The 25355-nt window shown below is 44.1% G+C and overlaps 1 protein-coding gene across 1 annotated transcript in view; it reads right to left on the reverse strand.

Moving 5' to 3' along the window:
• The window catches only part of LOC311045833 (BMP/retinoic acid-inducible neural-specific protein 3-like), a gene marked incomplete at its 3' end in the record, with an annotated part of 42119 nt that extends 21172 nt beyond the window's left edge, over positions 1-20947 (reverse strand). The window contains exons 1-4 of the mRNA XM_084057887.1: positions 20814-20947; positions 20116-20461; positions 7225-7427; positions 2454-2674 (exon numbers count right to left, since the gene is read on the reverse strand). Coding sequence (XP_083914013.1) covers positions 2454-2674; positions 7225-7427; positions 20116-20411 — 720 coding nt within the window. The 5' untranslated portion in view covers positions 20412-20461; positions 20814-20947. The remainder of the gene's footprint in view (positions 1-2453; positions 2675-7224; positions 7428-20115; positions 20462-20813) is intronic.
• Between the last annotated feature and the right edge of the window lie 4408 nt (positions 20948-25355).

Consider the following 25355-nt stretch of genomic DNA (forward strand, 5'->3'; position numbering starts at 1 on the left):
TCTCCGTCAAGTTACTGTACGGACGCCGGAAGTCCCATCCACTCCCATGTTAAGTTTAAAACCGGAAGTACCGTTCCGGTTTTTTTTTAACATGGGAGTGGACGGGGCTACCGTCGCGTAGCCAGCGTACCGTTGCACGCTAGCTTACGGACATGTGTGGATGTACCCACTCTCAACATGGAGTAATAGTCATTATTTAGGTGGGGATAGTTTCTGTATTTGGATATAATAGATATAATAGCGGCCTATATGTGAGACTATCGGTCTGATACTGTATAAAAATAAAATCCCTCCCCCCAAAAAAAAAATCAAAAAATATTTTTCTAAAAAAAAAAAAAAAAAAAAATTCAAAAAAATTAAATTCTCAAAATTATCTCACGGGCCAGATATTATTTCTGGGGGGCCAATTTCGGCCCGCGGGCCGCCTATTGCCGACCCCTGCGGTACAGTGTACTGTATAGAACTGGGGTCTTCAACGTTTTCAGGCCAAGGACCCCCTAGCTGAGAGAGAGATGAAGCAGGGACCCCCTCTGTATTGTATAAAATTGTGTTTCGGATCAACTTTTGCTGCTCTTTTTTCCCCCTCTACACCTAGAACTCTTTGCCAAAAATAGCCGATCTACAAGCTCACAACGCCTCTCAGCGCGAGGCGTTGTGAGCTTGCAGATCTGCTACTTTTGGCGAAAGTTCTCCTCAGAAAAGGGATGCTAGGGTTCAAGGGGTTAAAACAAAAACAAAAAAACAAATAAAAAAGTAATAAAAAATCATATCACACAAAGATTTGGCGGACCCCCTAGTAACTCTGAGGACCCCCTAGGGGTCCCGGACCCCCTGTTGAAGACCCCTGGTATAGAACATTTGAATAAGGCCTGATTAAAGGCTGAATACGTCCCCTCCCGCATCCTCCCTGCTCAGGAGGTGAAACTACCCCTTGCTTGTAAATACAAATCATTTGTGTTATATGGTAAGCCGTTAACCTGGGGAAAGAAAAGCCAAATTAAAAAACTCCATCAAACACGATTCGCTGTTTTAGTGAAACTGGGGATAAAGATGGCAAAACACAAACAACTAAACAAAACAAACAACAGCTATTCTTCCATACGTTTCCCCCTCCCGAACCAAACGCATTGCGCAGAGGCGCGATATAATAGTCCCTCAACAAAGGCAGCTAAACTGAAAGCGGTGGCCCTTCTTCAAATAAAGTGTTCGTCGGAGGAGGAGGAGGCAGACGAAGCAGCTAGTGAGAGGAACAAGCACATTATACATGAGCACCATTAGCTGCGTTCCCCCCTCCCGACAGATAGTGCAGCATTATGCCTAATTTCCACACAGCTGTGCGAGATGGCCGATATTCCCTCCACTTTATACGGAAGGAAAATGCATTCATTTAACGGATTAATCCTAACGATTATTTTTAATGAATGCAAAGTGCAAACGAGTACCTGAGAGGCGCTCTATGAATAAAGTGTGTTATTAGTATCACAGTCAAGCGGCTGAATTGAATCAAATAGTGTCTTCTGCTTATTTCCTGGTACACAGGGATGCAGTCTCTTTGAAAAAGTTTTTAAAAATGTCAACGTACTCAAGGCAAATTCCGTGCGGCAAAACAAAAACGGAAGGAGATAATCGGAGATATAACGGAGGTTCCCATATAGATATTAATGGAATAAACGGAATAAACGGAAACGGAACACACGGTTCTGTGGAAATGAAGCATTAGGCACCGTGTTGTGTGCTGAACATGGCTGATACTACAGCTAAATCAGCTATGTTCGACGAGAGACACTGTCTTGCGACGAAGCATAACCAATTAACCCATTAAGACGTGAAGCCGATTCTAAAATGTTTTCTAAATCCTAATAGTTTTTTTTTAAACATAAAAAAATAGAAATATAGAAAATATAAAAAATATAAAATATATAAAAACATATAAAAACATATAAAAATATCTCTAAATATGTTGTTCCAGAGATCCCAAGCAAATTCACTTGAGTAAAAGTACTGGCATCAAAATGTACTTAAAGTACCAAAAGTAGAAAGTACTCATTATGCAGAATGTCCCATTTCACAAGTTTTCAACTGTATGAAGATCTACAAGCTCACAATGCGTTGCATCGCGACGCATTGTGAGCTTGTAGATCGGCTATTTTCATATGGTCGAAATGTATATAGGGCTGAAGTGGTTAATGTATGTTTTGTTATAATTACCCAAATCTACAAAGTAACTAGTAACTAAAGCTCTCAAATAATTGTAGTGGAGTATAAGTACAACATTTGCCTCTGAGATGTAGTGGAGTAGAAGTAAAAGCACAGAAGATTGGAAATACTCCAGTAAAGTAAAAAAAAAACTCAAAAGTGTACTTAAGTACAGTACTTGAGTACATTAGTCACTTTACACCGCTGGATAAAATCGGGCATCAGATGGCTTCCTTTGAACTCACACACACACATACCCGTATGGCGGTGGACGCTATCTGGAGATGGTGGAGCCTCCGCAGCGTGCTCTCTCTGTCTGTGAAGTAAGAGGCAGCCAGCTGGTGGAGGGCCTCCAGGGTCACTGGCCCCGTGCCATTCAAGTAGCTGCTAGCGCCGCCGGGGTCGGGCCCTGAGAAGGAGGGCTCCTGGCCGCGGATCAGCTTCCGCTTGTCCACAAATATGGTGAGAGACTCCTCCCCTGGGGGGACAGAGGAAAGCAAGGGCTATGGGTAATGAACGGGGAATGTATGGACACCCACATTCAGAACCTCGAAATCACCTCGAAATCAGGGGTGATGCAACTTTGATGGTGGAGAGGGCCACTATATTTCCACACTGACTCCAGAGGGCCACATTGCATATGCTTTCGGGCAGACACCTCTTATCTCCGTATTTGAACTTTTTTCGTAAATGAATTCTATGTCACACAAAAGTAGCAAAAATAGCCGATCTACAAGCTCAAAACGCGTCGCAGACAATAGAATTTTAATACTAGTCATTAAGCTACTAATATAGACTGAAGTAATTAAAGCGGGTCATGTTTGCATGTTTGGAATTGGAACAGCTGAAATCAATAGTATATCAGTATTCTGTTATTAACCTGTGGGTCGCATTAAGTGAAGGTGGGGCCGCATGTGGCCCCCGGGCCGCCAGTTGCCAATGTGTGCTCTAAATGATGTTTCACTCCTTGAACTACAGTACAAATGTGAAAGCCTGCATGAATAAGAGTTTCACCTCACTTTTACCAGTAATTGTGTGACGATAAAGTTGATTGATTGATTGATTCAATTATACTCCACTAAACCATACCCGTCGGGGGATATGATCACCCAAAGTGCGTCACGGATGGTCCGCTTGTTTCACGGAGGTGGCAACACCGGCGCTTGTTTCGCGCACATGATTTGGCAACCCGGGAGCCAGCGAAGCCAACAAAAAACGCTAATGAATAGTTGACATTTGGAGAAAGCGAAAAACGGGCTTTGGTGTTCCGTGCACATGGTAATGGTCAATGGCTGTGTGCTAATGCAAATCCATTGCTCCAGCCACTGAGGAGAACCGGGCAGAAGAGATTTTGGGGACGAACGCAGAGACACACAGATGATTACTGTACATACATGATTGCACAATGGTGGCTTGTGCGAAAATAGCCAGATCTGCAAGCTGTAGATTTTTTTTATAATCATATGATCGTAAATGATACAAAAGTTTGAAATAATCATTACATTTAAGTCATATAGCCCTAAGGGGAAGTGAACAAGCTTCATTATCTGTGACTAATCACGGTACATTAGGATCTTCCTCAGACAGGTTGGAAGAACGCAGGAGTGATTAAGTACTGTCCACCCTGTAGGGGCGGAGGGTTGTTCATTCAGTGTTTGATTAGGCAAAACGGCTGTGTATATATCAGGCTTTTCATTTAAACTCATTGATCAGACCGCCTTGTTTTTATCATAATGAATTCATAATAGGGACTGAACGATTTGGGAAGAACCTCTAATTGCGATTTTTTTTTTACTCCAGACCAATATTGCGGATATTTGGATTAGTTTTTGATGTATTGCTCGGCCCTAATGAATAACCTGAGTAGAAAACAGCGCAGATTTTCAAACATAAATACATTACATTTCGTGCGTTGCTTTTCCAACGGGCTGCAAACAATTACCACAATCACAGCATGCAAGTAATCAGCAGCAGCCGAGCAATCACATTGTGTGATGATTTTTTAAATTGGATGTTTAGAAATAATAGCTTGTAGATCGGCTGTTTTCGCACACAGCACTATGGTACAATGAAGTATAATGCAACGCTCAAGTGGTAGATAAGACTAATCGATTTTGTCGATTATAAAAAGAAATAAAAAGATTTTCATGTAAGAAATAAACAAGTTATATAAAAAATCTGCTTCTCAAAATAGGGAGTGCAGGTTGATAAGTCTGTCTGTGAGTTTTATAAATATTGAACCGATGAAAAGTATTAGCAAGAGCTTGAGACAAAATAATAACTACAGTACATTCAGTGGTGGAAAAAGTACTCAAATGTTTTACTCAAAGTAAAAGTATCAATACTGCAATGTAGAAGTACTCCGTTACAAGTAAAAGTCCAGAATTCAAAATTGACTTGAGTAAAAGTATTGGTATCAAAATGTAGGCCTACTTTAAGTACCGAAAGTCAAAGTACTAAAATGTTTGAAAATAGCAGATCTACAAGCTCACAATGCGTCGCGATGCGACGCGTTGTGAGCTTGTAGATCTGCTATTTTCAAATGGCCAAGGTATAAAATAGGGCTAAAGTGGTTAATGCATGTTTTAAAATGTAATAATTTAGATCTGCAAAGTAACTAAAGTTTTCAAAAAATTGTAGTCGAGTAAAAGTACACTATTTGCCTACGAGATGTAGTGGAGTAGAAGTAAAAGTATAGAAAATGTGGAAATACTCCAGTAAAGTAAAAGTACCTCAAAATATTACTTAAGCACGGTACTTGAGTAAATGTACTTAGTTACTTTACACCACTGACACGGGTTCTTGTTTGTTTCCATTTCCTGGAAAGTAGCGGTATTTGGACATACAAGGTTTCCGCCCGACGACACGGCGCCATGTCTCCGGGGAGCGTCCCTTTGGGGAATTCTATTGCTTTGATGTAGGTCGAATCACAAATACCAAGGCTTTGTTGCCGCTACAAATAACTCCTCGCGTTCTTCTAAATGTCAGCGATCTGATCTTTTCTTCTCTGTCAAAAGGGAAATTTGAATAAAGTCATCCGAGTAAAGGTTTCACAGGTTCCTCTGATAAAAAATAAACTAAAAATGCAATTAAACTATTAAATCTGTGCTGGGAAATAGAGAGAGAGAGAGGGAAATTAATCCGGCGAGAGAATACCTATGTAAATTAGGCTTCCTTTGAAGGTGTTTTTTCAAATGCTTCCATACACCAAAGCATCTGATGCAGGGATATTTTCTTAACCACTTCTGGCTTATGCGGTTCTTCTTACGACAATGCGACATGTCTTTTATTTTTCATTTTTTTGAAAGATAAATAACAATATCAGTCATATGAATCATATATGTATCACATATCATATATCATGTCAGACAGTGTACCATTTCCCAAAAGGTTTCTATGCCTTTCTGGATGTCATTCATGTTATTTGAAGCGCTAACCCATGATAGTGTTTCACTTGACGCACACTACGCCCCAAAATATGACGTGGCTCACAAATTAACACATGAATTTTCAGTACTTCTCCTATAGGAAAGAAAACATTGCATCCCTCCCAGTAAATCCATTATACCCAGAGGCGTCATTTCAGAAAATAAATTGAGCGTGGCACTCACAACTCCCTATTCTGGAAGAAAAATCACACCCTGTGTGAAGGAAGCGGTGCCTTTGGGGCGGGGCTTAACTCATTTCAGTTCGTCCCTATTGGTGGTCTGAGTCCACTTACCAAATTTGTACTTGGTAGCATGCTGCAAACTGGAATAATGGCTGTTTCAAGCCCAGCCAATGGGCAGACAGAGAGGGCGGGGCTTAAGTAATTACAGTTCGTCCCTATTGGTGGTTTTAGTCCATGTACAAAATTTGTACTCCGTAGCATGCTGCGAACTTGAATTATGGCTGTTTAAAGGCCAGCCAATGGGAAGACAGAGGGGGCGGGGCTTCAGCAATTAATGCTCGTCCCTATTGGTGGTCTAAGTCCACAGACCAAATTTGGACTTGGTGGCATGCTGCAAACTGGAGTTATAGCTGTTTAAAATCCCGTGCTCATCCCGTGCTCATACGGACGGACGGACATAACATACGCTGGGGGTCCCTGGACCCCTCTTTGATAACCAGTGGCACGTGTGGTCAATGAGAGGAGAGATGGCATAGGCAATCTCCAAGTCTGTGTGTGTGTGTGTGTGTGTGTGTGTGTGTGTGTGTGTGTGCGTGTGTTTGTATGTGTTGCTTCTTTGCCGTGCTCATCCCGTGCTCGGACGGACATAACATACGGACGCTGGCTGTTTAAAGGCCAGCCAATGGGAAGACAGAGGGGGCGGGGCTTCAGCAATTAATGCTCGTCCCTATTGGTGGTCTAAGTCCACAGACCAAATTTGGACTTGGTGGCATGCTGCAAACTGGATTTATGTTTAAAATCCCGTGCTCATCCCGTGCTCTTACGGACGGTCGGACATAACATACGCTGGGGGTCCCTCTTTGATAACCAGTGGCACGTGTGGCCAATGAGAGGAGAGATGGCATAGGCAATCTCCAAGTCCGTGTGTGTGTGTGTGTGTGTGTGTGTGTGTGTGTGTGTGTGTGTGTGTGTGTGTGTGTGTGTGTGTGTGTGTGTGTGTGTGTGTGTGTGTGTGTGTGTGTGTGTGTGTGTGTGTGCGTGCGTGTGTTTGTATGTGTTGCTTCTTTGCCGTGCTCATCCCGTGCTCGGACGGACATAACATACGGACGCTCATACGGACAGAGTCAAACGTAGAGCGGTTGGCACCGCTAAAAAAGAAAATGTTCGCCCAAAATAGGGTCGCCGCAGGTTGAAAGTGGGTAATGAATGTATGGTTTCCAGACAAGAATTCTAGTCATGTGTCTCCATGTGTGTCACATGTCTCATGTGGATGGATGGGCACATAGATTGAGATGCCCTCAGCATCAAACAAAAATCAGATACAAATACAAATATTTGGAGGAAATATAAAAGAACTGAATTTGAGTGTTAAATGTGGGACATCACCAAATGACCCCCCCCCCCTGCTGCGTCCGTACCTCCCAGCGTGGCGGCGAGGAGCACGTGGGTTCCGTACTTCTTGATGATGCTGTCCGTGATTGTCTGGAGGCTGGGCCTGCGCCCCAGCAGGCGGATGGTGTGCATGAAGTCCGGGTCCAGGGGCAGAGCCAGACCACCGCTGCCCCCCGCGGCCTCCCGCTTCTCCACCGCCAGGCTGCTCACCTTCCATCGGCCAAACTCCCTGGAAAAGATAATGGCAAAAACAAACCTCAAGATAGACTCTTCATGTACAGTCTATCACAGCAGCCATATTGGAAGGAAATTGGGCCTCTTCCTTACTTCCTTCACAGGTGTTACCAATGATACTAATGAAGGCTCTGTTCCATGTTCGTGTAGCACAGTGGTTCTCACGCTTTTACATTTCAACGACCCCCATAACTCTGAGAGTGTACAAATGGAACCAAATGGACTCTTACGGGTCCATTTGGTTGCATTTGTGCACTCTCAGAGTTACACACCCGTAAGGGGCCATTTGGAAACCCCCTCAAGGAACCCCGAGGGTCCCTGGACCACAATTTGAGACCCACTGGTGTTACAGTTTCCAGTGAGTCAACATGCACAACATCAGCACCCTGACTCTGTTTGACCAGAATGGAACAGAGCCTTCATTAGTATCATTGGCAACACCTGGGAATGTCTTCACACTACTGCTGCTGTGCATAGAGCCTATTCCAAGATTTGTGAACATAGCTAGATCTGCTATAGCTCGTACAGTAGATGAGCTATTTTCAAATAGAGTACCAAAGTTCTGACGTCACTCCCGCTACCCCCCGGGTCACGGAAGTATTTTTTTTTTCCTTTGAAAATCCCATAGGGAAATCTTAGATTGCGTCATGGAACTGTACACAAGCAGTTCCATGCTTGTGTACAGTGTACGTACACAATGTACGTACACAAGCACACGCACGCACGCAGATGCACTCACACGCACACGCACACGCACACGCACATGCACACGCATACGCACACACCCATGCAATTTTTTTGATTATTTGACAAATCTCCAGTTTTTTTTTCCTTTTCTCTCCTGCCATACTCTACCTCTATCCTCTCTCTTCACACGAAAACAAACAAAATGATGGAGTGTGCACGAAAAAAAAGCCACAAGTCAACCTGTGATGTGACAATGAAGCTGATTCTTATTCTGTTTCTGGCACACATGCGCGCGCCCGCACTCACACACACATACAAGTGTCGACATGGACGTGCATGCACGCACACACAGATAAATGCATGTAAGCACATGAACACAAACACGCTCACGCACACACATGCACGGTGTAGACATGCATGTGCACGCATGCATTACACGCACGCACGCACGCACGCACGCACGCACACACACACACACACACACACACACACACACACACACACACACACACACACACACACACAGACACATACGTAAGCACACTTATACTAAATCCTATACAGTAAAGCTGGCAAACAGCTGACATGGTGGAAAACACCGTCTTAAGGGTAACATCCTGCATTGTTGTTCTTTAAGCCGCGTTGACGGTGCTGGATTAGTTGACTGTCATAAACACACAACAATGGTAAAGCCCTCATTGTTACTGTAATTGAACCTTCATTTAACACTGAGGATTTTACTGCATACATTACACACACACACACACACACACACACACACACACACACACACACACACACACACACACACACACACACACACACACACACACACACACACACAGACGCACACACATACGTTTGTAGTACTGCTGTATATACAGTGTTTTCTTTTTTTTACTTGAGTAATTTTACTTCTACTCCTCTACATCTCTGAGGCCATTTGAAAATAGCCGATCTACAAGTTCACAATGCGTCGCATTGCGACGTACTGAGCTTGTATCTGCTATTTTCAAATTTTCAGATTTGAAAACTTGTGAAATGGGACATTCTGCCTAATGAGTACTTTTGGTACTTTAAGTTCATGTTGATACCAATACTTTTGTTCTTTTACTCAAGTCAATTTAGAATTCCGGACTTTTACTACATTGAGTATTGACACTTTTACTTAAGTAATACAATTTAGTACTTTTTCCACCACTGCTTGTGGTCAACATTTTAGGACGACATCGAAAATAGTCGACAGATAGTCGAAGATCTACAACCTCACAAACCGTTAACTTGATCTGCTATTTCCCTGTGAGTAACACCGGCGTGCAACTAAGCATATATCTCCAAGGGCAACCCCTAAAACTAACCTCTAAATGTCTAATCCTAACCCCCCAACCTGAATCTTTTCCCTATAGTCAACCCAACACCCCAAATCACTTTAACCATAAAACAAGGATTTCTCTTTGTGAGGACTAGGGAAATAGTCCTTACAATGACTATTTTCAAAATATCTACTGCAGCTGTGGGGACATTTGGCTCTCACAAGTTTAGTAATACAAGCACGCACGCACGCACGCACGCACGCACGCACGCACGCACACACGCACTCACACACACACGCACCATTAACACAACCAGGCACCAGTTGAATCCCCACGAGGACACTGGAGGGAGATGTGCCGCGCATTATGCGTCAGATCGCTTCTTCAAACAGCCCCATCGAAAATAGCCGATCTGCAAGCTCACAACGCGTCGCTACGCGACGCGTTGTGAGCTTGCAGATCGGCTATTTTCGACGCGCAGCACCCGGCAACAAACTCGACCAAGCATAAATCTGCCCTGAGGGTTATTTGAAATGATTGTTATCCACTCCGGCATTGCCTCACTGACTTCCAAAAAAAAAACAATAGCACAACAACCAGGCCGACACATGAAGCGTTATGCTTCATGTGTTATTATTATGCCCCCGTGTTCCAGAGGCGCTCCCAGAATGTCTCTCTAGCTGTGTAGAGATTCATATAATCCAGTGGCTTTTGGCGTCCCCTTCTTATCAAGTGACACGCAAATCCCCAGCAGAAAAACCCCTCGGAGCAGTGAGGCTCGACCTTTTTAATTTCAAGGACCCACAGTTTTTAGACGCTGCAGAGCACGGACCCCAATTTTGATATGATTGTGATCTCGGCTGCACTTAATCTACACCGCTAAAGATTAATTTAACTCTGAGGGGGTGTACAAAATGGACCCGGAAAAGGGGTTCTTTTTGGTTCTATTTGCAGCACACGCTGAGTTATGGATCCATTTTGGTTTCTGCACATCAAACATTTAGCTGGGGACCCCCTGGAACCCCCTCAAGGACGCCTGGGGGACCCCGGCCCCCACGTTGAGAACCAATACCTATAGAGCAGTGGTTCTCAAAGTGTGGTCCGGGGAACCCCAAAGGGGTCATTGAAGGGGTTCCAGGGGGTCCCCAGCAAAATGCATGAAGATCGCTTCAACCACGTCAACCCTATAAACATTGAAAATAGCCGATCTACAAGCTCACAACGTTTCACATCGTGACACGTCGTGAGCTTGTAGATCTGCTATTTTCTTGGGCACCCGTGGCACAAAATGTGTTCAGATGGGGGGGGGTCCGCGCCCCAAATGCATATTAATTTGGGGGGTCCTTGAAAATGTGTGAGAAACGCACTGCCTTAGAGGAAAGAAGTAAAGGACTATGGGTGGTCCTGCACTCCGTGGGTGGGGGGGTAAATGAGTAATCGGGAGCGTGTGCTTTACATAAACAACTAAATCCTACCGGGGCTGTTTACTTTCGCTGCTAAAGCCACCGCAGAAAGCACGTTTTAGTGTTATTTGTTCTAGAGAGGTACCCGCGGGGTAAGGTTCTTCATGTATAATGGATGCTGTTGTTGAAAGGTTCCACACCATTAGCTATGGTTAAAGGCCACGCTGTGTGTATAAGAGAGGTCTCCTAACTGAAAAGACCCCGGCTTGATACCACTTGATATGCCTAAAACACAACCCGTAGCCACTAGCCAGGGCATGAAGCAATGGAATGGAAACTGCATGAGAAAGCCACTCCATGGGAAGATTTAAGACAGTAGGGTCATATGTGGGCAAAATCTAATATCACAGTATTTTTGGACCAAATACCTGTAATATTGATATTGCGACCATAATACCATATTGTGAACGTTTTTGTTTTTTTTTTCGTTTTTTTAATGCATTGCGATGCGTGTTGTGAGGGTGTCTATGCCCTTTATTGCACAGTTCTCAAACTTTTTCATGTCAAGGACCCCCAAAATGAGTTTTTGTTTGGCTGCGGACCCCCTGTCTCAAAAAATATTTTTGTGCCAGGATTTTTTTTTTAAATAGCAGATCACGGCACTCGGTGCCACGCTATGAGCTTGTATATCTGCTATTTTTGAATAGCCAAAGTATACAATATGGTTAAAATGATAGTGACACCATATTAACTAGTTTTGCTGGTACCCCCCCAAGGACCCCTGGGGGTCCCATGACCCCACTTTGAGAACCAATGCAATATAGACCCCTGAGATGGATTGCTAAGGTGGAGCGCAACACCTACAATACCGTCAGCCAGTACTTATCCACTTAGTGTAGTCTTAGTTACCCAAGCTGTGTCTAATCATGATATGATTAGACACAGCTTGGGTAACTAAGACTTACTAAGACGCATATTATGCCGAGTTGCCAGTGTCCGGGACAAGAGCCAAAGACAAGAGCTCTACCGCCTGAGCTAACTGGAAAATTATTTATTTACAGTCTATAGGGCTTAAGAGAAAAAACATCAAAAAGGCAACACATATCATGAAATCCCAGACAATATCTATAGTCTTGTATCACAATATCAATATAACATAATGCTGCTGTAGGGTGGAAAGCGCATGTGTCCAAAACTGTTACTTTTCAGAATTCTAATTCAAAAATAGCAGATCTACAAGCTCAAGTTTTTCGCTATATTCCGCTACTTTTGGGTGACACTGTATGGCGAAGTATAAGGCATTCATTTACAGAAAAAAAAAAAAAAAACACGAAAACTTAGAATATGGAGATAAGAGGTTTCTGGCCGTCACAACGATGCATACATTGCCCTATTTTTGAATAGCCCAAAGAAATCTAAACATGACACACAGATGCGTTCCCGGTCTTAAAGGGTTAAACTACTCCCCCCTGGCCCAGGCAGGAGCTACTGTATACAGTATAGCACTAGAATAAGAATAATACTGGAACCAAAAAGATGTGTTAGTGTCTGTCTCTCACTGTGACTCCTCATCTCTCTTTTTCCCTATATTTCTCTCATTTCTCTACCCTCCGCGCTGCGGGTCGCCTCGCCGCTCCACCCGCCCCAACCCCCCCCCAACCCCCCCTTTTCTCCAACCTCTCTCTTGGGAGGCAATCAAATCACTGCCACGAGAAAACGATCGGCACGGGGGAAATAATTGGGGCATCAGGACAGTGCAGAATGTGTCATTACGTCCAATCATCATAACGAGCGAGCTCTGGCCCGCTCGCTCTCCTTCACTCTTCCTCTCTCGGTCCTCGCTCGCCCCGGCGCCGGCGCCGCGGGGCTTGATGGGCGCGATGGGGGGGGGGGGCGCCGCCCGCCGCGATTTTTAGCCTGCAGCCATTTCAAAACCGGCATGAACACATGTGTGGCGGGTGAGGGTGAGGGGGGTGAGAGAAAACGGGGAGCCCTGTTCTCGCGCCATGCGTGGTTGATGATAACACTTCTGCCATGCATAGTTATTTAACCTGAAGGCACGTGTAAATCAACATGAAGATGAAAATGCCTCCTTCGGGAAACAAGTGTGCGGTGTGGGAGCGCAGGCGAGGAGCACGCTGACAGTTTAACCCTTCGAGGCCGGGGAACGCATCTGCGTGTCATTTTTTTTAGATGTCTTTGGCTGTTCTAGAAGAAATAGCAGATCTACAAGCTCATGAGCGTGTAGATCTGCATTTTTTTTTTAAAGTCGTGAACATTTGTGTAAATCTTTGAATACATATATTTTTTTGAAGCGAACATTTGTAACTCAAATCTTTGCTTCTGGGGAAAAACCTATGTTGCTATAATATCAGTGGTTCTCAAGCCTTTTCATGTCAAGGACCTCCCAAAATATATGCATTTGGCCGCGGACCCCCATCTAAAAATATTTTGTTCCAGGGACCGCGAGCAGAAGCAAAGATTTGAGTTACAAATGTTCGCTTTAAAAATATATATATTCAAAGATCTGCACACATTATCCAAGATTTTTCAAAAAAACAGCAGATCTACAAGCACATATATCGCTCGCTACTGTATATGAGCTTGTTTTTGAACAGCCAAAGCATAAAATAATGCTTTAAGCGGTCACACAGACGCGTTCCCCGGTTTAAATGGGTTAATTACTTGCTGCTGTAGCACTGTAGGCCACAGGGATGCTCGAGACTGGAGCTGAACGCGCCTCTGTGGACGTCTTAGATGTACTCTGTGATAATGTACTGTAAGCCCCCCTCGCCCATAGTAAGGATGGATGTGAAAACACGCGCTCGATGCCGCACTGAAGGGGCCGCGTGAAACGCAGCCGTAGCATTATATTCCTGAAAAGAAAACACGTCTTTGCCTCTTACAAAGCATGAATTAAAATATATACTCTTCACGTTTCTACTTGAACCAGCCACAAGAGGGGGATCAAATGTAGACGAATCAAGTGAAAATGACAGATGCCTGTTGCTTGTATTACTGTATACAGTACATCCTTTGGGGGAGAATCCCTTATATAGTAGGCCCACTTGGGTGTCTTATATCCTTCCTCTCAAACGTTTTGTATTTTATGTATTATTATCTGTATTCTTTGATTATTTATTTGTGTGCAGTTTAAATCAAATCGATATCAAACAATTAAAACCATCAATAGCACTTTAGCTTTAGCTTTCATGGCAACGATGACTTACAGCATGAACAGGGATCTTTTTCTTCAAATGGTAGCTATCACATTTTATTAGATATTAGATAATAGTCTTGAGATGAACGACTTACTGTACTTAAACCCTATATTGTTGACCGGGGTCCCCAGGGTCTCTACATGGTCCCCTCCTTTTTCCCCTCTACTCCAAATCTCTTTGCTAAAAAATAGCAGTTCTACGAGCTCACTATGCTTTGCTTTGGTGAAGCATTGTGAGCTTGTAGATCTGCTATTTTCTCAGAATGCCGTTTGCCTATTATGACATGCCCAGAATAGGGAGGCTAGGGTTAATGTTAATGTTTGTGGGTTAGCTTTGGCCTGACAGTTCACAGTGCACCACACAAACAAAGATGGCCTGGTTCTTTCAACTGTGTACACCGTTGGTCTTCAACAGGGGGTCCGGGACCCCTAGGGGGGCCTCAGAGTTACTACAGAGAGACCAGCATTCTTTTTTTTTTTTCGTTACAGTAACCACTTGAACCCTATAGCATCCCTATTCTGGGGTAACATTCACGGAACATAACACATCTACAAGCTCACAGCGCATCACAATGCGGCGCGTTGTGAGATGGTAGATCTGCTATTTTCAGCGAAGAGGTTTGGGGTAGAGGGAAAAAGAGCGGACCAAGTACAGAGCCGAAGGTCAAGTTTACTAAGTATTGAGGTTTTAGCCCATTAAGACCGGGAACACGTCTGTGTCATTTTAAGATTTCCTTGGCTATTCAAAAAATAGTAGATCTACAAGCTCATAACACGGCACCGAGTACCATGCTATGAGCTTGTAGATCTGTTTTTTTTTTTTTTATCGTGAACATTTGTGCAAATCTTTGAATATATCTTTTAAAGTGAACATTTTTAACTCCGATTTGTGCTACTGGGGGTCCCTAGTACAACATATTTTGAGATGGGTGGTCCGCAGCCAAATACATATCATTTTAGGGTTCCTTGACGTGGAAAAGTTGGAGCGCCACTGATATGGCAACTTACGTTTTTTTTTTTTAAACTGTTGACATATTAATCGAAAAACAAAGAAACAAACAAAAACACAAAGTTTAATCTGCAATCTAATTTTGGTGGCTCTGGGGTCCTTTGCCTGAACAACATTGAAGACCCCCCTGGTGTGCAACATGACTGTGCAACCACTTCCTGTGTGTAACAACTGTTGAGAGCAGACCCTTTGCATTTAGATTGTTTTTTTTCCCCCATGTGCAGTATGAAAAAAAAAACAATGATGTCAACTCATGGAGCTGACGTGTTCATTGCAGCAGCTGTGCAGAAAAATGCTGCCTTCACTTATCCCATTAAGACTGGGAACGCATTTGTGTGTCATTCAAGATTTCTTTGGGCTATTCAAAAATAGCAGATCTACAAGTTCATAGCGCGGCACTACTATGAACTTGCTATTTTTTGAAAAATCAAGAAAATGTGTGCAAATCTTTGAATATATATATTTTTCAAAGCGAACATTTTTAACTCTGTTGCAACTTCTGGGGGTCCCTGGAACAAAATATTTGAGATAGGGGTCCACGGCCAAATACATATCATTTTTGAGAACCACTGATATTACAGCAACATAAAGTCTTTCAGAAAAACTGTTAGGATTTAGAAGACATGTAGAATCCCCCAGACGCAAAGATTTGAGTTAAAAATGTTCGCTTCAAAAATATATATATATATTCAAAGACCCATGATTTCCCCACGATTTTTCCCAAAAATAGCAGATCTACAAGCTCATAGGGCGGCACTCGGTGCCGCACTATGAGCTTGTATATCTGCTATTTTTGAATAGCCCAAAGACATCTAAAAAAATGACAGAGAAGTGTTCCCGGTTTGAATAACCCAAACTGGTCCTTCAGTGAGATGCCATAGGCATAGAATAACCATTTTTGGTTCCAGAAAGAACCTTTTCAGACCAAGGTTCTTTGTAGAACTATTTATTTTCATAGTTCCACAAAGAACCCTCAACCACACCCTATATACTGTATAGGCAACTTCATCGACCGGTTTCTCCCAGGGGTCTATATTAGGTCCACTCCTTTTTTCCCCTCTACACTCTCTTTGCCGGAAATAGCACATCTACAAGCTCGCCGAAAATCTCAGATCTACAGGTACAAGCTCTACAAGCATGTAGAGCTGTTATTTTGAAAGAGATTGCACATTTTCCACTTAAAACAATCAACTTAACCCATTTAGACCACCATCATTTAGACCCATCATAGCGCGGCACCGTGCTACGAGCTTGTAGATCTGCTATTTTGGAAAATTCCTGAAAATGTGCCCAAATCTTTGAATACGTAAATATTTTGAAAGCAAACATTTGTAACTCAAATCTTTGCTTCTGGGGATTCTACAAATGTCTTCTAAATCCTAACAGTTTTCTGAAAAAAACGTATGTTGCTTGATCAGTGGTGCTCAAACGGTTTCATGTCAAGGACCCCCAAGATCATTGTATTTGGTCACGGACCCCCATTTCAAAATGTCATTCCAGGGACCCCCCAGAAGCAAAGATTTGAGTTACAAATGTTCGCTTTAAAAAATATAATCATAGATTTGTACAAATTTTCATGATTGAAAAAATAAAATAACAGATATACAAGCTCATAGCGCGGCACTATGAGCTTGTAGATCTGCTATTTTTGAATAGCCCAAAGAAATCCAAAATGACACAGATGCGTTCCCGGTCTTAATGGGTTAACCTATTAAACATTAAAGTCATGGTGTCCACTCACAAGGACGTGTGCTGCGAACGTGTATTGAAAGATGTCTCCGGCCTCCACTGCCACACCTGAACACTGTGAAGGTGGACTCAAATGATGTGAGCGCTCGTGGGGAAAGGCTCCAGGACAGACTTTCTAGAAGGCTCTGAGAGGTTTTTCAAAAAGGTTCTGCCAGCGTCAAAAACACGTCCAAGGCATCCTGGCGTTCTGTTGCTGGAACAAGACGTGAGAACTTAAGTAAGCCAAGTTCGACTCATTGAGGCTGCCTCTGAAGCCCTTGGAACACCATCTGAGGTGTACTGTATATACATATATATATAGGCTACTGTGCAGTTGAGCAGCGGTTCCCAACCTTTTCTGGATCAGGGCCCACTTGAAATCACGGCCCACCCAAAGGGTGGTTCAGATGGGTGGGCGCGGGTGCATTTCGCCTTTCCGACATGCCGCCTTTCCGACGTTAGGGTGAGCTGTGGATTTTTGAACTAAGGGTACTGTATTTTATGACGTCACGCGCGCGCACGTGCGCGCACATAGCCACTCAGCTCAGTGCTAGTTGAAATACTGCATTCAACATGTGATTATTAATGTAATCATATGTATTATTATTTTGTTGTATTGTTGCATTGTTAATTTGTTGTTTTTATTTTTGTTTCAAATTAATTATTGTATTTTCCTTTTCATTTTATATAAAAGCCCTTTACATAGACTCACCCACACATAAGTAGGCCTACTTAAAATAATCAGACAACTTGTCTTTGTCTTGTCTCAGAGAACTGGGTCCTCTGCTAAGCGACCCCCTTCACACCTTGCAGTGCAGAGATGTTGTCTGTCATTGTGAGAGGAATGTACACATTCAATTCAAGTCCGTGTCTTTTCTCGAGTAGCCTAATGTTATGCAAAGCAGCCAGGTAGACGCTATTGAGAACGGCTCGCCACTGACGGCGCAAACCTTGAGAGGCTATTGTTTTTAAACTTTAAGGCGTTAAAGACCGCCGCTGACGGTGCGTGCACGCGCGCCCCCAGCTCCCACAGTGTCAGAACTAAGGGTACGCCGTACCCCCCCGTACCCCCTACAGCTCAACCCTGCCTATACCTAACCCTAACCCTAACCCTAACCGCACGCGGAAGCCACTAGTCGGAGTGGCGAGATGTCGGAATGGAAGGAGCACCCCGGTGGGCGCATGTGCATTTTCAGAGCATGTTTACTTTAACTCTTCGCCTGCCACCACCACTGACGAGGCTGACGAGTTTCAGTGGTTTTCCACTAGAGCGCTGTTCGCGACCCTATGAATGATGCTCCGGGTCTGTTGCCATCACTGCCAGATGGCAACAGACCCGGAATTGACGTCATTTAAAAAGTAAAAATAAATTGGTTACTGCCTGTCTATTTGTTGTGGGAAAAGTACTAAAAGGTTTGAAAATAGCAGATCTACAAGCTCCCAACGCGTCACATCGCGACGCGTTGGGAGCTTGTAGATAGGCCTAGGTATAAAATAGGGCTAAAGTGGTTCATTTTATAATTTTATTATGTAATCATTTATATCTGCAAAGTAACTAGTAACTAAAGTTTTCATATGATCGTAGTGGAGTAAAAGTACAACACTTGCCTCTGAGATGTAGTGGTGTAGAAGTAAAAACACTGAAAATTGAAAAATGCTCCAGTAAAGTAAAATTGTACTTACAGTAAGTGCAGTACTTGAGTAAATGTACTTAGTTACTTTACACCACTGCCCACGTTGCAGCGCGTGTGTGTCAGACTCTGTGAGGTGTCAGCCAGCAATCCCAGTCCCACGAAGAATGGACATCGATCCAACTGAGGTGCAAGACTGAGGTAATTACAGCATCAGAGGCATATGTCACGTCATGAATCATGTCATGTCAGGACGTGTGTCATGTCATGTCATGTCAGGACTTCCGTCATGTCCCAAGAAGTAATGCCTAATTTATCCTCTGAAAATAGGCGATCTATACAAGCTCACTGGTTGCATAGTCCGCGACACTTTGTCAGCTTGTAGATCGCCTATCTTTCAGCTATTAATCAGGCTTAACCAGTCGAACCCCAGCAAGCCACATTCTGGGAGGAACGTTGGCCGAAAGTAGCCGATCTACAAGCTCAAACCGCGCCACGCGTTGTGAGCTACAGTAGATGGTAGATTTGGCGTAGACGGGGAAAAGGCGGTCCGGCGCTCGGGTGGCGCAGTGGTAAAGTCCCTGCCCGCCACCACGGAGGTTGCGGGTTCGAATCCACCGTGGTACATCCGGCTTTGTCGGGCGTCTACGCGATCACAATTGGCCCGTATTCAGGGGAGGGAAGCCGGGCGGGGAGAAGGGTGATATTGGTCATTGCACGTACTCCTACGGGCTGGGGGCGGCACCTGTCAGCGGGGAGTGTTGGGCGGGAGGAGTAGGACGAAGGCTCTACGTCCTCCCGGTGGGGGCTCCTCACTGGCAGGTGAGTCAGTAGGATACGACAGCGGTGACATTTAATTGGCATAAAGACTAAACTGGGGAGAAAAAGGTGGTAAAAATAATTGGCTACTCTGAATTCCCCCCCCCCCCCCCACCCCCCCAAAAAAAAACAGTGGTGAAAAAAGGGAAAAGCGGTTCAGTAGAGGGTTTAAGTGGTTCAAAGTGCTTGGTATCCACATCTCCAAATCCACTTGTACTGTTGAGTCTTCCCGTGGCATTAAATCAGGACCATTGGATAGTAACAGCCCCTATCCATCCTTTTTCTTCTTTTTTTTTAGGATAGAGTTTTAACAGTGACAGCAGAAACAAGCCGAACTCTGAAACAGGCTTTTTAATTCCTGATCCTGTACATGGTAGTATAGCCTAGCTTTAAACACAGATTGGAAACATTTATTTTGTTGCTGAGCTTTGGCTCTGCCAAAATAGAGCTGATGAATCATCCAGCCCTTTAGACACACACACGCGCACGGACACACACGCATGAACACGCACACGCACACGCACACGCACGCACGCACACACACGCACACACACTTAATAAAGTAGCCTATTTCTATTCTATTCTTTTAAACACGCACATACACACACGCGTGCGCGCGCACGCGCACACACACACACACACACACACACACACACACACACACACACACACACACACACACACTCTCTCTCTCTCTCTCTCTCTCTCTCTCTCTCTCTCTCTCTCTCTCTCTCTCTCTCTCTCTCTCTCTCTCTCTCTCTCTCTCTCTCTCTCTCTCTCTCTCTCTCTCTCTCACAGACAGACAGACAGACAGACAGACAGACAGACAGACAGACAGACACACACACTCTGCAGGGTTCGTGTGTAACTCACCTGTAGATCTTGTATCTGGTGCTGAAGCCCTGCTGGTACCTCTCCACGGACTCGGTGAACTCCAGGGACTGGTGGAAGGGGCCCTTATCGGACAGCAGCCAGCTCAGGGAGCCCGGCGGGGGGCTGCCGCCCCCCCCACCACCACCACCCCTGGGTGGGTCTGATGATCCGACCACACCACCACCACCACCACCACCTCCTCCTCTGCCTCCAGCCCCAGTCCACAGGCTGAGGATCACCCCCTCCCATAGCAGCGCCAGACACAGCCTTCTAAGACCGATTCCCTGACAGCTCATCCTTCACCCAGCGACACCTCATCCTCCTCCCAAAACTTGACCCGTACGTCCTACAGAGGACAATAATGACAGCATGGTGGAGGATCATCATGTGAGACATTGTTATCCTTCAGTGCTGCGGGATCAACTGTCCTTATAATTAGGATCAAATATGGATCAAATCTGGATAAATGAAATCGTAATAAAATATTTTTATTTTATTTATTTTTATTAAAAAATAATAATATAATATTTAATTGAATAAAATATTTAATTGTATAAAATAAAATAAATCAGGATACAATATCCTAAATATCCTAACTTAAGTTATTTCATCCTGATTTTATTCTGATTAATGCATTTCACAACCGAGAGATCTGACTTTAAATGTCACATAGGAGATGTTTCCCTCAGGACACTTACCTAATGTTTTCAACAGCAGGCTCCAAAACAGTGTATTTCAAAAAGAAGTTAACTCCCCTGGTCGTGCGATCAGTGGCTCAACGACAAAACCTGGGCTCTTCTTCTTCATCATCATGGCTCCGGGGGTGGGGGGGGGACACAAACCAGTGCCTTATTTGACTCCAGACTCACTCGAAAAGAATGCCCTTACTCTCCCATTATAAGTTGATCTGTCACCGATGCGATGAGGGCATCTATTCTACACGCTGCATCCTCAGCGTCTGTGTGTGTGAGGCGACGACCGGCAGGTGCGACAGGCTGGCAGCGACAATAAGTTGAAGGCACGGGAGGAAAATAGATAATTATATGTCCGCGTGTCAGAAAGAAACTGTGGATTTCACACAGACACACAAAAAAAGCTCAGCTAGAAAAACGCAACGAAAAACATCCAACCTATATTCTAGTCGGCATCAGAGTAATGTGTTGTCTGTCCTGTGTATAGAGAGCGTGACTACAGCTATACATTGTAACGGGTTCTGCCGTTGCGGGCTGTAATTCCTCTGCTTCTGCGATCGAGAGTCTGCGTGAACGAATGGCTGGAGGAGAGTGAGTGAGGGTGTGTGTGTGTGTGTGTGTGTGTGTGTGTGTGTGTGTGTGTGTGTGTGTGTGTGTGTGTGTGTGTGTGCGCGTGCGCGTGCGCGCGTGTGTGTGTGTGTGTGTGTGTGTGTGTGTGTGTGTGTGTGTGTGTGTGTGTGTGTGTGTGCGTGCCGTGCGTGCGTGCGTGAGAGAGAGAGAGAGAGAGAGCGTGTGTGCGTATGTGCGTGCGCGCATAAGCGAGACGATAGAGTGCAGAGAGTGTGTGAGATAGAGAGAGAGCAAGTAATCAAGACTCAAGAGCATGTTACAGATTCATTCAAATTCTGAGGATATGGCATTACTTTTATGATGATGATGATGATGATGATGATAATCACAGTGAAGGAGATGGCGATAAAGAGGAAGAAGATGATGATACACCAATCCATCCACAAAATCAGTCTGTCCTCATTATTTGCCATCGGCCAGATGGTCCCATGCCGCTCTAAGCAGATATCACATTACATGTGTTAAGCAGACTAATAATAGTCTAATTATATGCCAACAGTCCCCCTTTCACTGCTAAATACCAAAAGCTTCATATTCTCGTCCTTTTCAAAGCCTGTATCAGCCTTGCCTGTCATGAATTCTGACTGGATTCATCAAATGCCAAACGTAAGAATGTTCCTTTGAAACGTATTCACCTTCATTACTTTTCACTGTGCTCTAGATTCAATTGATACATGATTCATGACTAAAACTTTCCCAAACTCAAAGCCAAATTTATGCAAAACAAGAAGAAAAAAATATGCAACACTTCCTAAAATGTAAATTAGCCCACCATTGTATAATTTGTAGCTTAACTGATTCACCTTAAATACTTCACTGTACAATTCAACTCTAGTCACATTCACACACGACTTCGGAAATAGTCCAAACCCAGCATAGCTTGAAGTTACATCAGTGATGTGATCCATGACATGTCTTTCTTAAACCTGATTTATAGGCTACTTCGCCGTATATCAAGGCACGACACAGTCCTACGGCAAAGAATAAATTGTGATTTTTAACAGTGAAGATGCGTGAGACAGGGCCATGAACAAAAGTGTATTCTTATAATCATGCCTCCATTGGTGACAGCTGTGTCCAGAGACACTTATGTCTCTGGGTGTCATGGTCACGGCCTCAGCCCGACCACATTGCACCGTAGAGAACAAAAGACAAAAACATCGGCTCATCATTACCATCCTGCCAAGATGGTGATGCCATCCTGCTACCGCCTCCTGCATGCGTCCATCGTTAATGGCACGAATGGAAGTAGGTATAAATGAGAGTTTGCTCCAAGGGGCCAGCTTCCGAGTCGCAAATTGAGGCTATATAGGAAGAAACAGTATGAATGGCTTGTAGTCTCGCTGCTTCACCCCGGCTGGTGTCAGAGGTAATTAAGCTCCATTCAAGCGGATGGGTTTTTGCCGAACATTACACTTGATTTTATTACCTTAATAAACATTGTTATGAATACTATATGCTTCCAGTCGCTAGTTTAAAGTCTTCTTTCAATCACCATGATATGCATTTTGGTCAATTATGGTCCCATTTATTTAAAAAATCGATGATAAAGTAGGGTATGCTGTAGGAGAGGCGTGGCTACCTTGTGAGGATTTGATTGACAAGCTACACAACCAATAGCATTCATTCCCATGCACCCCCGCTCTGGTCCCAACCAATAGCATTCATTTCCGAGTGCATATTAGGATATAGAGAGATGGCGGATTTGAAATCGTTGAAAAATAGGCTTCGTTTACGGTCTACAGAGTCTATGGGCGTAACGTTGTCCATACTTGTTTACTGTCTATGGTTTGTACCTGTTGTTTCTAGCTGCCGGGGCCTTTAACCATTGGCCGGAAGGCTCAAGAGCCTGTATTCAGGATTTGTTTGAGTTTGAGTTCCTCCTCTTGGGTCCTAAGAGCAGTTCCTGACACTGGGTTCTCCGTCTGTCCGCCCGTACGTCCGGACAGTGCGTGCGTCCGTCTGTCTGTACGTCCATGGGTACAGTACGCGAACATAATGTAGATACCTGCGTAGTCCCATTCTCGTGAACGTACAGTATTATATCAGGTATGCCTGGAGGGAATTTAATTAAGCTTTGGCACAAACATCCACTTGGACTCAAGGGGGAACTCATTCAAATTTGATGGTCACTGTGACCTCACAAAACACGTTCACTTAACCTTCAGTCTTCAACCACATACTATAAAACATCGAACACAAAGTCCTGCATGCAATCTGTGTTTGATAGCTCATGTCTCTGTGTTGTAGCAATGCTTCTTGGCAATAACGTTTACCGCTGGAAAGCCTGTTTATTTTCCCTTTTAAATGGTGCCCTATTTGTAAGGAACATGCTTTAGTGGGATGAGCGGCGCAGCTGAGTAAATGGGTTGCGGCCATGAAAAATGAGCCAAATCTTCTCTGCCGATGCCAAACAGCTTATATTCTGCTGTTGCTAGTGACTCTCTTTTTTTGGTGCTTGGTGGATTGGACGATTGAGGTCTATCAGTGACAAGTGGGGCGCCATTTAAAAGGGAAATAAACAGGCTTTCCATTGGTATAAAAACGCACATTGCCGAACTTTTTGTTGGATGCAAATTTTGGACAGGCATGGAGGTAAACAAACTGCAGCAGGTTGGAGGATCGAGGCATATTTCTGGTGAGTTTGCCCCTGTCTTCCAATGCAGGAGTGTTTGTACCCAGCGGACGTGCAGGCTGACAACCTTACGTGCACACCGAGCGCCAGAAGAAAGCACAGTGTTCATGACCCTGTGGATTACAGCGTTGAGGTCAGGTCAGGCCTGGTGACAGGTACAACACAACAGAATCTATGAATAGACTCGTGTGTGTCCCCTGAAGACGGAGAAAGTGAAACGCTATACTACGCCGTCTGTGTGTGTGTGTGTGTGTGCGTGCGTGCGTGCGTGCGTGCGTGCGTGCGTGCGTGCGTGCGTGCGTGTGTGTTTATTTATTTTTACCAGGGACAACGCACATCAATCAAAATTTCAGTTTTCACATCAATGTAAATGTGCCAGAGCTAGCTAAGAGCTATCTTTCATTTGGAGTCCCTGGGCAGGTTGTTTGAATCGGCCTATTTGTCTATTAAAGTATCAATATAAAACAATGCAAGACTTAAGTTCAAAACAAAAACAAGTTACAGTATAGGCCAGCGGTTCTCAACCAGTGGTCCGGGGACCACCGGTGGTCCTTGAGAGGGTTCTAGGGGATCCCCAGACAAAATAATAGAACCAAATTGACCCCTGTGTGTCTGTAACTCTGAGAGTGTACTCTCAAAGTTAAATGAACACTGATGATCATACTGCAGTGTAGATGGGACCCCAAGAAATCAAAATGGTTGAGTCCCTGGCATATATTTTAAAATGGGGGCTAATTGTCAATTTGGGGGTCCTTGACGCGAAAACGGTTGAAAACCAATGGTATAGGCTATAAGTATGAAAATGGTTGTCTCATAAAAGTTAAATGATTGGTGCTCTCTCTTAACTCAGTAGGAACACTGTTCCAGTATAGTGGGAGGCTCTAACAGAGAAGAGTGTTTGCCCAAACATGCTGTCTGTGTTGTACAATACAGTACGCTTTGGTAGTTGCCCTTGATGCCCTGCCAGTAGGCCTACTGTCTTAGTTTCCGCCCTATAAACAATAAATAAGACTCAGTGGAGGCGGTGCAAGCCCATTTAAAACCTTAAACACGAGGCAAGCATAGATAGACTATAACGATCAAAATGAAATGAAATAAACTGTGCTTTTGAACTATATATGGCTGTAATGATAACTATTGGGCTATATGTTGTGAGAGAGGAAGCTGTGTTTATCTCTTTCAAGTAATCTTGTCATTAGGTTGTCATTTAAATTGCAGGGAGAGGCTATTCTCCAACTCAGAATCGATAACCTACGCACAATCGTACATTGATTGATTGTCCT

Source organism: Gymnoscopelus microlampas (assembly GCF_963454915.1).
Source record: "Gymnoscopelus microlampas genome assembly, chromosome: 5".
NCBI classification, from domain to species: Eukaryota; Metazoa; Chordata; class Actinopteri; order Myctophiformes; family Myctophidae; genus Gymnoscopelus; species Gymnoscopelus microlampas.